The following is a 14,803-nucleotide window of genomic DNA, read 5'->3' on the forward strand; positions in this document are numbered from 1 at the left end:
TACTTCTACATCTGATGATGACTCTCCATCCAAGGTTACATGCTGTGCCCTCCCTACCAAAAAATCTTCAGTCCAGTCACATATTTCACTTGACATCCTATAAGATCATACTTTTGATAATAAGTATAGGTGCTGTACTGAGTCAAATGCTTTTCGGAAATCAAGAAACATTACATCTACCTGGTTACCTTGATCCAAATCTTTCAGTATGACATGTGAGAAAAGTGCGAGTTGGGTTTCACATAGTCGATGTTTTCAAAAACCATCCTGGATAGCACTGAGGAGGTCATTTTGTTCAAGATACCTCATAATGTTTGACTCAGAATATTTTATAAGATTCTACTACAAATCATTGTCAAGGATATTGGATGGTAGTCTTATGGATCACTTCTAATACACTTCTTTATACTAGCATGACCTGTGCATTTTTCCAAAAGCTGGGTATGGTTTTTTATTCAAGGGATCTATGATAGATTATAGTGAGAGGATGGGCTAACTCAGCCACAAATTCAACATAGAATCTGACAGGATTCCAATGGGGCCTGGAGCTTTGTTCAATTTTAATGATTTCAGTTGTTTCTCAACACCACTGACACTAATACTTATTTCATTCATCTTTTCGGTGGTATGAGGATTAAGTTGGGGCAATTCTCCTCAGTTTTCCATTATAAAGGAACATTTGAAAACAAAGTTAAGAATTTCTGCTTTCGATTTGCTACTCCCAGTATCAGTTCCTGTCTGGATGCTAAGTTTGGTGCTGCTAACAGTCTTTACATACAACCATAATTTATTTGGATTTTGTGAACTTGTATTTGACAATATTCTGCAACAGTAGTCACTAAGGCATCATGCATTGCTCTCTTCACAGCCAAATGTGTTTCATTCAACATCTCTCTATCTATAGCCCTCTACTTTGTTCTACACCTACTATGCAGTAATCTCTGTTTCTTTAGTGATAGCAATTTTGATGTGGATATCCTCAAAGAGGTCAGGTTTGCTTGTTTGTTTGTTTGTTGCCATTAGATCCAATATATTTCCATCGTAGGTGGGGTTCTTAACTCTCTGTTCTGGATAGTTTTCAGAAAAGGCATTTAGTAAAGTTTCACAGGATGTCTTATCATACCCACCACTAGCAAATTTTAATACATCTCAATTTATTATTAATCTGGATGCCCAAGAAATCCACACATGGAGCCCATCCGGTATGAGGCTATTGATATCTATCTCTAGTACCTGTATGTTATTTTTATTTGTTTGGAGTACCACAATGTGAGTGCCTCGAAGATTATGAGTTAATTTGTTTGCTGTGATCCACTTGTTATTTTGTTTCATTGTTCTGGTTATTTCTAGTATGGATGTATTTGGGGCCTTTATTGGTATATTGATGTCATCAGCAAACTTTGCAGGTTTTGAAGAGTCCTCAACTGTCATAGGGAAATGATTTATACAGGTGTAGCACAGGCACAAGGCAGACATCAACCTTTGTGTGACTCCATGTATGATGTTTCCCCACTCTTAATTTAATCTTTTTCCTGTGGTATCACCTGTAAATGTAATTCAGTTTGCCTGATGAGGCATGATTCCATCCATGCAAGGGGGTTGCCTATGCTGCCACAACATTTTAGTTTCTCTTGTAGAATTTAATAATCTTCACAACCAAAGGATCAAAGTATCATATAATGTGACAAAAGGGTAATTACCCTTATGTAGTTCTACCACAGCTGAGTTTGTGATACCATATATTATATTTAAGCTGCTTCCTTTAAAAAAAAAAAAAAAAAAAAAAAAAGAGAGAGAGAGAAAGAAAGTGTAGGATGTTTGTGAAAGATCTTCATATTTGGGATGACAGTGCTTCAAATCACCAGCCAGCCATTCAGATTTAAGTTTTCCATGATTTCCCTAAAACACTTAATGTAAATTATGGGATAATTTCTTTTAAATGGCATAGGTAAATTCCTTTGCCAGTCCGAGTTTCTGCTCTTTCACACTTATTATGTCATCATTAATATGCACCAGCATGCCCCGTATGGTAGTGGTGCTTATTTTTCTTACACATAGAAGTTTTCATTTATGTTTTGGGTGGAGTTGAATAAAACATATTGCAGCAGTTAAAAAAATATATATTTTCATGATATTAACTGTTGTTCTTGGTGTGAAACATTTTAAAGTGTGGTGCTCCACACAAGGAAACTTTACATTCTGCACATTAGTTTGAAGCCTCTTAATGAAGGCCTTTTTTCATGCACAACACACAGCTCCTTGGTGGTCTTTTCTTCATTGTGGGTGACAGAATGTTTGGAAACTGCCTGGCTGTAAGGCATATTGCTTTCAGTGTTCAAGATGGGCATCCTACCAATGTCCCTTGTTTGGTGAAGATATAGCCAACTGTTTGCTGAGACTAATTATGAAGCTCATTTTACTTTGTTCGCCATCATGCTTCTTGTACAGAACGTAAGCGCTATAGCATGCAATGCCCAACAAGTGGTGGAAATCTAATAATATTTTTTTCAGTCTGCTCCTGGTCATTTGGAAGTTTTGCATCCCAGTATTCTTGTTGTAATCAATGACTTTTGAATGAGTCCCTTCTTTGAGTTGGCATTTAAAAATGTATGTTCATGCAAGGTGCTGACCATAAGAACATTTCTTTGGTTCTTCCATTTCATTATCTACTGATTGCCTCTGTATCATGCTATGTACTCTCCTTTCTATGGTTTTTCCTTTTTTATGAAGTCAGGGAATCCCTTCTTGTCCTGCCACATTGTACCAACAGTGTTGGTGTTATTGCTGGTTAGCTTTTCTACTAAACCTGGACTGGTGTACAAGTTGTCAAGATAAATGAGATGGCCTTTCCTGAATAGATCATGTGGAAGCTACCATAAACACTGTCCTTTGCAGTGCAAACAATAAAGTCCCATAAATACCCAGAGCTGCTTTCACAGAGTTCTGCTGTACTTTTATGGAATAAATGGCCTCCATCCAAGCACCCTTTCCAGAGCATGATTTATTAATGGTGATTTTACTTTCTGTCATGTATACCAATCTGAATTTATGCAGCTGATGCTCCCTAATTGAGTGAATTTTGTATAGCTCCCTGCTGGTAGTGCCTAGTGGGTCATATTGTGTATTGTTAGCAAAGTAGAGGAATTTCAATAAAAGATGAAACCACTGTTCACTCATCACTTTCCTGATGAAAGGCGTGTCAACTGATTCTGTCTTTGAAAAGCACATCTTGTGTTCTGGTTTGTGAAGAATTCCTTGAAGTATGAGCTTTCTAATACATGTTTTTACCGCATCACGTGTAGTATCTTGCCAACTGTGAACCTAGGAGCATACTGCCAAATTGAGATGGGAAGCTATAAACCATTTTGCATATAAGTTTGTCTGTTCAGCTATTATTTTGCACAAAGCATCACCCACAAAACACGTAAATAACTCATCATATGATATTGTTTTAGAGGCACAACTGTACAACTGCTACCTCTGAACAAATGTTGATTACAGATTGAACTAACATGCACAAATGCACTAAGTACTGTCTGCTGCAGTAGTGTCTCATTGACAGATGTTTCTGAACTGCACTCATTGTCACTAGCCTCAACATCTATATCTTGTAAACCTACAGAACTGTAACTGAAATTATTGTCACTTTCTGAAAGTAGCTCATCTATCTCTAAGTCTGGTAAGTGACTTGACTCCTTTTTACCATTGCAAAAGATCGCTTACTAACCTGGCAGCAAACATAGACAAAAAAGGCATGCATCAAAGGCTGCTTCACTGGATGCATTCTGTCAACATGCACTTGAGTGGAAAACATTTCAACTTGCCCAGAATATGCTGTCCTGCTGGAAATGTGCTGCCATCTAGTGGGAAAAGCTTAACTGATACCGAAGTTTCAGTGGCAGGCTCACAACTCACCATTCCCACTAGCTACTAGCCACAGAATGCAGAAGGTGGACATATGTGTCCAAGCAACTGTGAATTAGCAGAGCATGGATGGGTATGTCAGTCATACCTACTTAAAGGGTGAATCAAATCAGTCTTTTGAACAGAAATGGATGATAAAACACTCCACCTTCAGAAATAGCTGTAGTTCTGACTTGATTGATGACATTCTACAGTTGTACATGCTAACCAACATGAACCAGTTGCTAATGCTGCAACATTTCATGCATTGGAAAAATTTCAAGGGCTCCCTCCAAAAAAATTAAGATATCATAAATATAAACTGCCATTTTATCATAACAGTAAAATAGTTAAGATGTTATTCAGCACTATCTTTCGCACAATGTTGCAAATCATCTGCAAGGTCAGTGAAATATTAATTATTCATCCATACTTCAGCCAGTTTTGAAAAAACTGCGGATTATACCTGAAATATTCTCCTATAATTAGAATGAATAGTTTTGTTCATAACATATTATTACACATGTGACCCAAGTTTTATAGCCAGAAGACAGTGAAAGCCACAATCTCGCCATCAGACATTCCTGAAATATTTTTCTGTTGTTTGGTATTTAATCTTGAGGTAAATGCAGGGATTGTAACTTTGTTATATGTCCACATCCAATTTCCTGCAGAAGACGTGCTTGTTTCAGTTGCTGGAATGATTGTTACGAGGTTCCTATCACCTTGCATTATGTCACTCATACAGATACCCATGGTGTGAATGCAGCTATGAAATTTGGAAAGATAGCAGAAAATATACATGTGTGTAGTGAAAAACAGAATAAAAGTTATAGTTTTACAGTGAAAAAAGGAATTCATGGACACTACAGTAATGAAACAGTGAAAATTCATAAACGCGTACTAGTTTTACAAAAAAGCATGGACGCCTTAAATCGGGAAGTACTAAATCTTCAAAACAAAAATGAGGAACTGCAACAACATCTCCACAGGTCTGCAATTGTTAATCAGAAGAAAATGATCGTATATGATAGATCACAAAATACAGACTCCTGCATCAATAATATGACTGCTAAGTGCTGTGAGTGCGATGAAATCATAACAAAAGGCTTTCACACATGTGCAGAATCTCAGAAGTGGGTACAAACTAACCATTCATGTTCAGTAAACAAAACAGCAGCTTTAAAAAAGTGCGATGAAATCATAACAAAAGGTTTTCAGACATGTGCAGAATCACAGCGGTGGGTATGAACTAACTGTTCACATTTAGTAAACAAAACAACAGTTTCAAAAAAATGTGAAGTGGGAAAGATAGCACAAGAAAAGCATGTAAATACATCAAAGAAGTTGCAATTGTTTGATGAGTTTACAGATATAGAAATTTTCTCGGACAGTCACGGATGAAATCTTGCAGCAATATTTCGCTATGACCTTAATGTGAAAGCATGCGGACACATTAAACCTGGGGCACCTATGAAGGTAGTTACAAAAATACATAGGATTAGTAATAACAGAGAAGAAAAATAGAAGCATCTTATTGATTGTGACGCAAACAATGTTTACAGAAATGAACTAGCAACTGCAACCTACAACCTAAAGCAAGCCTTACATCTCACAAGAGAGGGGGTCATTGTCGTTTGTGGAATACCTCAAAGATATGATTTAATGCCCACCTCGTGTGTAAATCTTGAAATCAGAAAGGCAAACAGACAGACCTATAAGATCTGCAAAATGAACCAAAATGCACATTTTCTCAGTATGGACTTTCTTTAAAGGAGTCACCATACAAAACATGGAATGCATTTAAACAGAAGTGGTAAAACTCTAGTAGGTAAAAAAATACTTCGTATGTTAGAAAAACTCAGTCAACAAGGAAATGGTACCGCCATCCCAGTGATGTCCACAACAGCAAAAGAGCAGCCTTCAACATCAAATAACTACCAATACAAATGCGATGTACTGTGAATAGTAGTTTACTGGATGCACAAAGACAGTGTTGTAAGTACAGAAAATAGCAGTTTCTGGTGAAAACATGTGTCTTTTGGATTAGCTGTATTATTTGATTATCTGTGCTGTCTTTGTTTTGTGTTATTCCTGATAACTGGTTGCTTTTCTTTATGAGAAATCAGTGAATCAACAGCAGTATCACTTCTTGAAATGTAACAATTTCTTGCCTCAGAAATTTAAACGTGGTCAGTGAACAAATAAAACTTGTTGTAGAGCATAAATATCATAATCAAAGTGTTTCTTTTTTGTTATTTCAAATAATGATTCAATTGAATTTGAATCTGTATACTCCAACAGTTAGTTTTGTGGCATTATTCCACTTGAAGTTACTGCAACTGGTTATACCTATGTCCTTGATAACCGTGACTTGTTTACTGGTTGTTATGACTTGACCTTCAGAATCAGGTAGCAGTCTTAGGAGAGAATGTGTGTGTGTGTGTGTGTGTGTGTGTGTGTGTGTGTGTGTGTGTGTGTGTGTGTGTGTGCGTGTGCATGTATGCGTGCATGTGCATGTGCATGTGCATGTGTATGTGTGCATGTGGGTGTGTGTGTCTGCAACCTAAGTTATTTCACTTCCTTTTTATGTGTCTATCAAACAATCAGCATGTATGGTATTTGGTGACTAGTGATCTTACATATAGAACTATTATTGATGTTTGCAAATCTGATGTTGCAAACAAGCTGCTACAATGAAAATTGAGAGTATTAAGTGATTATATGACTTAGTTAAAGAAGTAGAAACTGTTAAGTAGATGTCTAAATACCCATAAAAACTTCTGCCGTTTATGATAAACTTAGTAATTGAGGAAGGAATTTTCCCAGAGATATTAAAAAGGAATATGGTGGTGCCTATGTTTGGTGTCCACCTCACCTTTTTCTCACAATAAGTCGATTCCTGTTAACCTTGGATCTGAGTGACCTGCACCTGCTTTGCAACTTTTTCCAACATATTTCTCTTTTCCCCTCAAAATGCTAAAAGTGCCAAGATTTAGGTATGGTTTTCCTGCACTTATATATTACAGTCAGGAAACACTTGGAATTTTGTCTGTTGAATGTAAATACTGGCCAATTATACTGTCTTCTTGCAATTTTACAGTTTTCTCAATAATATTGTTCTTTTGATATAATTATTCAGCTTGTTTCCATATAAATATTAATGACAAGAGCACCAGATCAAAATGTGACTATCAAATTAATGATACACTTCTTGAATTCAATGACATAAATCTAGCAAAAATTGGGACCATATTCTATAGTAAGGTCACAAACCAAAAAATTTATAAATTTCAATAATTATGCTAATTTTACTTTTTAACTACCCAAACATTGAGGTTTAACAGTATGGCAGCAGAATTATATGAAATAATAAAAAAGTAAATTGTAATATGTGTGTTTCTGTTCATATTCAGTAATAATAAATTTCATTGCTATCAAAATCCAGGAAGCAAAAAACATTACTAACACTTTAAATGTCGTTTCTTTGTTATATTTTTTAACATCCTTATCTTAAGGACCTACTGTTACATTGAAGAATATGTTACACAAATCTTTGTAAAACTAAAGCCAATTAAATATAACATATTTCAGTGGGAAATAACATTGGCCTTGAGAAATTATTCCTGATTGTTGGTCTAAGCCCTGGAACAACATACAATCTTAAAGTTACTGCACACAACTCAGCTGGTTCAAATGTTGGGAATTACCAATTCACAACCCTTGGTATCAGTGGAGGTGAGTAGGAAGTTTATTATATTTTTATAAAGTGAAACATACCTAGTTTCTGAATGAATGTAACTCCATCTTCTATCTGGAGTGTGGGACTACGGCTGGTCAATTTCCAATAATACAATATCAATCGTCATTATTTAGGTTCTATTTTTAGGCTACCAGTTTCAACAATACATTATGTCATCTTCAGGCCTGCTTAAATCTAGTAACCTTTGTGTTACAAAATATAGCACCGCTTTTAACTGGTCTCACGAAGATTATAATGGGCATGTGTGCTCCTTGGACAGAGACCAGTTAAAAGTGCTGCTATATTTTGTAACATGAAGGTTACTCAATTTAAGCAGGCCTGAAGGTGACATAATGTATTGTCGAAACTGGTAGCCTAAAAATAAAACCTAAATAATGGTGATTGGTATTGTATTATTGGTATACCTAGTTTTTTGTCAAATCTAACTTTATTTTCCATTATTTAAGTCTTGTAGAGTACCATTTTGTTTTCACAATGAGTTGCATATTTAGTTCACTTTTATTTTATTTTGTGGATGTCTGAATACTGACATTGTTTTATTTTGTTACTGATTCTCTTATTATGTGGTTTATATTAGTTACATAGTATGTCAAACAGATGGAATAGTAAATTTATTGTGTGTAAAATATTTCTGACAACCTGTGCAAATGAATGACTTGTGTTTGGATTTGACTTTAAATTCATTGCAAAAGACATCAAACTGTTTCAAGAAATATAGTTATTTGGACAAAACAAAATAAATACTTTTCACAAACTGAAATTAGTAGTTGCTTGTTTTATGAAATACATACCTACAGTTGTATGTTCAAAATACAAGTGAAAATACTGTAAGGTATTTTTTGGTCCTCAAAGATTATTAAGATGATGTTATTAACCACGAAACTTTACGCAAAATTGTGAATTACTGCAGTGAATTGCTAATGATATCATCAGAATGAATGATTTAGTTATAGCTGATATGGTTTATTTTGGTTATTTTAACCAGTTAGAAGGCCACATGTAATTAATAATATACTGAAACATGATGCTAGGGAACAAGTTATACCATTAGTCATGTGTGTCTGCCTCACTTTTTATTTCCGAATTGTACATAATTTTATCAATTAGCTACAGATCAAGTTTCTCAACACATATAATAATATCTTTATTTAAGATTATGGCACTATTAGGAAACATTACAGTATCTGCTCCCGGTATTGGAATGACTCCTTACCCTCTCCCTTAAAACCCACATCCTTTTGTTTTTCCCTCACCTTCCCTCTTTCCTGATGAAGTAACCTTGGGTTGCGAAAGCTTGAAATTTATGTGTGTGTTTGTGTGTTTTTCATTGTGTCTATCTACCAGTGCTTTCTCATTTGGTAAGTCACAGCATCTTTGTTTTTTATATATATTTTTCTCATGTGGAATGTTTCTTTCTATTACGTACAGATCATATCAATATTTTAATATGGATATGAATGTAAATCATAGCCTGCATGTAAAAATTTGCTGTTATTTCATCAAAATAATCAAAAACTTCTCTTCACCAGGTGTGAATACCCCAAACCAGATATTAGTGAATGGTGATGAACAACTACCACTACATAAGGATTTGAAAGTGATACTGTTATCAGTTTTTTCTGCTTTGGTTGTCATAGCAAGCATCTTTGGTGTCTGCTTCTGTGTAAGGAAAAGTAAGTTCATATATCTAAGACACAGATATCACTTGTACTAGGAATCACAGCTAGAGGAAGAAACATTTGCTATTTTGGTAAAATTTCAATATTACATAAAATAGAATAATTTGATTATAATTGTAGAATTCATTGTCTAACTACAAATACTTGTTAGCAATAAGTTTCAGGGAATAACAATATTAGTAATAATAATAATAATAATAATAATAATAATAATAATACAGATATGAATTAAGATAAAACATGAAGCAAGTTCCACACAATTTGAATCTTTGGTTGATGCCTCCTACCCAGCTCCAAAAAGAAAGATGCAATAAATTCTGAGAAGAAAATTTTGTAAATTGCAAGCTGTGCTTCCACCCGGAATGTGAAGCTAGCTGCCTTGAGCACTTCAGTTAAGTATCTATAATAACCATGTATGGCCTCTGAATCCATTGCCACACTTCAGCCACATGATAGTGAGCCACAATCTAGCCAGGTGAACTCAGTGTCCTTGATAGTAACAAGTAGAGCCTCCTTCAGATCTAACATGTGACACTCCTACCCTCAAGCTAACATACCAAGTGTACACTGATCTCATATCCTGAGATTCTAGTTACAATGTTTAGGGATACAAGAGTAATGAACAAATTAATTAGGATGGTCTCTGAGGAGCTTAAGTCAAGGGAACAAGCCAGGGTATGGGGGGTGAGCAAGACAGAAGTTAAGCTGATAACAGCAGCATGTTGGCAACAGAGAACGTTTGGAAACCTGAGATGTTGTAAGTACCGGTCAGGACAGTTAATAAATCAGAATTAAGGCATGTAGCATGTGAAGGTAGAAGCATAAATGAAGCAAATGGGGACAGTGATGGAGAAAAATTAGAGAAGAAGCAATTTTGCAGAAATAGCAGCCGAGAAAAGATGAGACATGACAAACAACAAAAATGTATCAGTGGACAATGATGTTAGTGGCAGTGTGTGTGTACAAGGGAAGGAGGGGTGGGGGGATCAAGTGTAGTTGAAATGGAACCGATGTAGATAATATCAGCAGTAATTAGTATTAGTTGAAACAACATAGGTGGTGGGATCCTAAAAAATGCTGTACGGGAGATCCTTTATTCCAATATTTTGGTGTACTGGTGCTGAGAGTAAGACTTCAAGTTACATGCAAGCCAGGAAGATTTCAAATTATACACAAGCCACAAACAGATACCAAATCTATGACCACTGTGCTTCAGTACATACTTTCTGCTAGGAAAATACCTTACTCTTCTTTCTCCTTTCTTTTTATTAGTTCCGGTACTGGATGAGGATGAGATGACACAGGAAGTTCCCCATTTTTTCAGGTTAGTGGGGTGATAATCCAAAGGGTGTCAACTGCAAAAGTGGAACCACTGCTTTTTGTCTATGGGTCTAACATGTCTGGAAGTAAAAACTTGGCAGATCATCGGACTGAGTGCAACATTTAGGAAGTTGGCATGCGATTTAGAAAAGGATCAAATGAGTAGTATGTGTGAAAAAATTTAGATTTTTTTAGACACTCAGCTATTCCATATCACAAATCAAGACAGTGGAAATATCATCAGAACTTCAAAACCAAATTGTGTATCTATTTCTCTCTCAGAAGAGTACAGGTTAATGGTACATGCAGACTGATTAAAGTGAGAGGAAAATACATCGTAAGTTTGGTTTCTAACATTTTGAGTAAGCAGGAGACAAGCCACATTCTTGGTTATAAAGAGAGGTGACATAAATGGCAACTAGGTGCATGTAAGAGGGATGGGAGTGGAGCTATGACTGGCACACAGTTTACTCACTTCAGGTAATATTTATGATTTTACTATATGAGGAAAGGGAAGATCAGGATTTAACATTCTGTCAACAATGAGGTAATAGATGTGGAGTACTTACTGAGACTGGGGAAGCATGCAGAAGGAAACTGGCTGTGCCCTTCCAAAGGAACCATCCTGGAGTTTAGGAAAACCATGGAAAACCTAACCGTAGATTCCCAAATGGGGATTGGGATCACCATCTTATCACTGCAACAACTAATTCAGTTTTTAATATATATATTTATTTATTGATTCTTTGCCCATGGACTCCAGCTGAAAATCCAGCTGAGAGTATTGGGTGTGTCATACAATAGGCTATTAACATCAAACTTGATTTCATTATATATAAATAAAACAAATAATTAAACAGAAATAGTCTATAAGCATACAAAGGTATTACATGTTTCACATTATATATACACACAAATCCAAACAACATACAGAAATGATAATTTTTAAAGGTAAATTTCACTAATGATGTGTCATATTTAAACACCATCTTAGTATTCACTCAAACTGTATATACATTTCTGTGCGAGATATAGTTTCAAATGATTTTTAAAACATTTTGGGTCTGTTTCTTTTTTAATGATATTGGGGAGTTTATTAAAAAACCTTTTACCTGCTTCTTCAGATGTAGTCATAGACAGTTTTAGATTTCTGTTTATCGTGTAATAATTTTCATTTCCTCTTGTACCGTGTTTGTGTACATCTTCATTTAGGAGGTGTTTATCGCTTGACCTTCCCGCCATTATGCTTTGGTATATGTACAGTGAATATAGTCATAATATTGTAGCGTACAAAAGCTGGCCTACAGGTCTGTCTTGGTGGTATTTTTGCAATGTATCTCACTGCCCTTTTCTGAATTGTGAATATTCTTTTTAACTAAGGACTTTGTCATCCACAGTCTTTGCTGTTTTATGCATGATGAAGATCTGTTTGTTTATCTTTTTACACAGTGCATCTATGTGCTCCCTCCATGCCAAATGTTTGTCTATTATAGTTCCTAGAAAGTTTGTGCTGGTTACTTCTTTAATAGTCTTTCCATTTATATTAACATTTATATAATAATTTTCACTATGCTTGGTCTGAAATATTACATTCATTGTTTTAGACTGATTCAAAAACAGGTTGTTTTTTGTTAATTATTTATTTGCATTTTCAATATTCATGAGTGCTTACTTCTCAAGCTCCTGCTTTGTATCAGCTGTGCAAACGATTGTTGTGTCATCAGCATACATTATAAGTTTCTGATATATATAGATAGGGAAGTCATTTAAGTAGAGTATAAGTAGTATTGGCCCAAGCACCGACCCTTGCGGCAAACCATGTTTAACTGATTGCAATTCTGATCTGTAGTTTGTTATATTTCCCCCACTAGTATGTCTGATTTCTGTGCATTGTTTCCTATTTGTAATGTATGATTTAAGTACGTCATAGCATTTTCCTCTAACTCCATACTGATATAATTTCATTATTAATTTTGAGTGGTTCACACAATCAAATGACTTAGATAGGTCCATAACAATCCCACAAGTCTTTTGGTGCCTGTCAAGTAAATTAAGAATGTGCTCAATTATATCTGTTGATGCTGTTTTTCTTGACTTCCCTTCTCTGAAACCATATTGTGATGAATGCAGTATACTGTACTTTGTTATAAAACTTACTATTCTATTCTTTATTATCATTTCATAGATTTTAGCAAATGTTGAGATCAATGATATTGGCCTGTAATTTCCTAATTCATCCCTGTTCCCTTTCTTAAATATTGGCTTCACTTTACTTACTTTCAGTGTATCTGGAAATTAAGAATGTGCTCAATTATATCTGTTGATGCTGTTTTTCCTGACTTCCCTTCTCTGAAACCATATTGTGATGAATGCAGTATACTGTACTTTGTTATAAAACTTACTATTCTATTCTTTATTATCATTTCATAGATTTTAGCAAATGTTGAGATCAATGATATTGGCCTGTAATTTCCTAATTCATCCCTGTTCCCTTTCTTAAATATTGGCTTCACTTTACTTACTTTCAGTGAATCTGGAAATATACCTTCTTCTATCACAGCATTCAGCATGTGTGTCAATGGTTTTAATATACATTCTCTGCATTCCTTTATGAGATGTGATGTGACACCATCCAAGGCAGATGAATGTTTAATTTTAAGTTTTTTATTAGGTTTGACATTTCTGTATCTGTTGTAGGTATGAAAACCATAGTATGATTTGTATGTGGAGGTTTATCAATTTACTTACTGCATTTGTTTCATTTTGTCTTATTAATTTGTCTGCTACAGTAATATAATATCTGTTAAAAGTATTGGCTATTTCTATAGGGTTTGTGTTGCTTTTCCCACTCATCAGTGGGCAGATGTCCTCTGCCCGATGTCTTACTTTTCCTCTCTCTTCATTAATGAAAGACCATAAACCTTTTGAATAGTTCTTTCCCGTATCTATAGACATCCTGATGAAGGATGCTTTAGTTTCTCTGATAAAACTACAGTACTCTTTCTTTTCTATTTTATACAGTATGTTGCAGGCCTCAGTATTTTTTTGTTTGGAGAGGTCATAATACACTCTCAGATTATTTCTGGCATGGATTACTTCTCCAGTCACCCAGCATTTGTTTTTTGTTGCTTTTTGACAAGCCTTTTACTAACAGGACATGTAACATCATAATAATAATTGAATAAAGAAAAAAACTGGTTCCATTTGGTGTTTGCATCTTTAGCTGCATATATTTTTTCCCTGTTTTCTGCCTCTAACATCTTTTTTAGCAAATTTATGTTATGTGGGTAGTTCTGTCTTCTCATCTCCCATATCTTCTGCACTGAATCCCTAGTCTTTATATTTATGTCTATCATGATCGCAAAATGGTCTGCTAATGTGGAGTTTATTGCCTGTGTGTCACATTAGCATGTAGGAATGTATGTTATTACATGATCAATTATAGTTTCACTATGCTTTGTTACTCTGGTTGGTTTATCTATTTTTATTTTTAGATTGTATGTGCACAATAAGTCCAGTAGGGTCTTAATATTGTCTGTATTTTTACTTGTGTATATGTTCAGATCTCCTATAATGATCAAATAAGCATATGTTTTTGAGAGACGTTGGAGTAAATCTTCCAGCTGTTCAAAGAAGGTTTTAACTACACCATTTGGTGATCGATACAAACCTAATACACAGCATAATTTCCCAGCAATTTTAGTTTCCAGTGCTGTAGCTTCAAAGCTCAATTCTATAGTATATTTTGTTATATTTATGGCTTTAGTTGATTTATAGTTAGAAAAAATGGCAACCCCACCACCTGTATAGGAAGTTCTGCAACTGGCTACTTTCACATAATTCTTCAAGTTGTACATTCCTATGTGATTTTCTTTTATCCCATGTTCTGTAACTACTAGAATGTTTGGCCTATATTCCTGTAATATTACTCCTAGCTCCTCTGTTTTATTGTTTATGTATTGAATATTTTGGTGAAATATTCCAATAGTTGGCTTTAAATTTAATAGTTCTCCTTCCTGTAATATACTAAGCACATCACGTGCTCCCTTTGCTTCTGATACTATGCAGTGATTTCTTTCAGTTTGTTTCATATCTTTGTCCTATGTTTATATTCCTCTCACTATTGTCAAACTGGTAT

At 35.0% G+C, this 14,803-nt stretch overlaps 1 protein-coding gene across 1 annotated transcript in view; it reads left to right on the forward strand.

Annotated features, from left to right (window-relative positions):
- The window catches only part of LOC124722409 (Down syndrome cell adhesion molecule-like protein Dscam2), a 758,217-nt gene that overhangs the window by 700,405 nt on the left and 43,009 nt on the right, over positions 1-14,803 (forward strand). Inside the window, exons 26-28 of the mRNA XM_047247577.1 lie at positions 7,498-7,641; positions 9,196-9,339; positions 9,504-9,524. Of these exons, the coding sequence (XP_047103533.1) occupies positions 7,498-7,641; positions 9,196-9,339; positions 9,504-9,524 (309 nt within the window). The remainder of the gene's footprint in view (positions 1-7,497; positions 7,642-9,195; positions 9,340-9,503; positions 9,525-14,803) is intronic.

The sequence above is a fragment of the Schistocerca piceifrons genome, chromosome X, assembly GCF_021461385.2.
Source record: "Schistocerca piceifrons isolate TAMUIC-IGC-003096 chromosome X, iqSchPice1.1, whole genome shotgun sequence".
NCBI lineage: Eukaryota > Metazoa > Arthropoda > Insecta > Orthoptera > Acrididae > Schistocerca > Schistocerca piceifrons.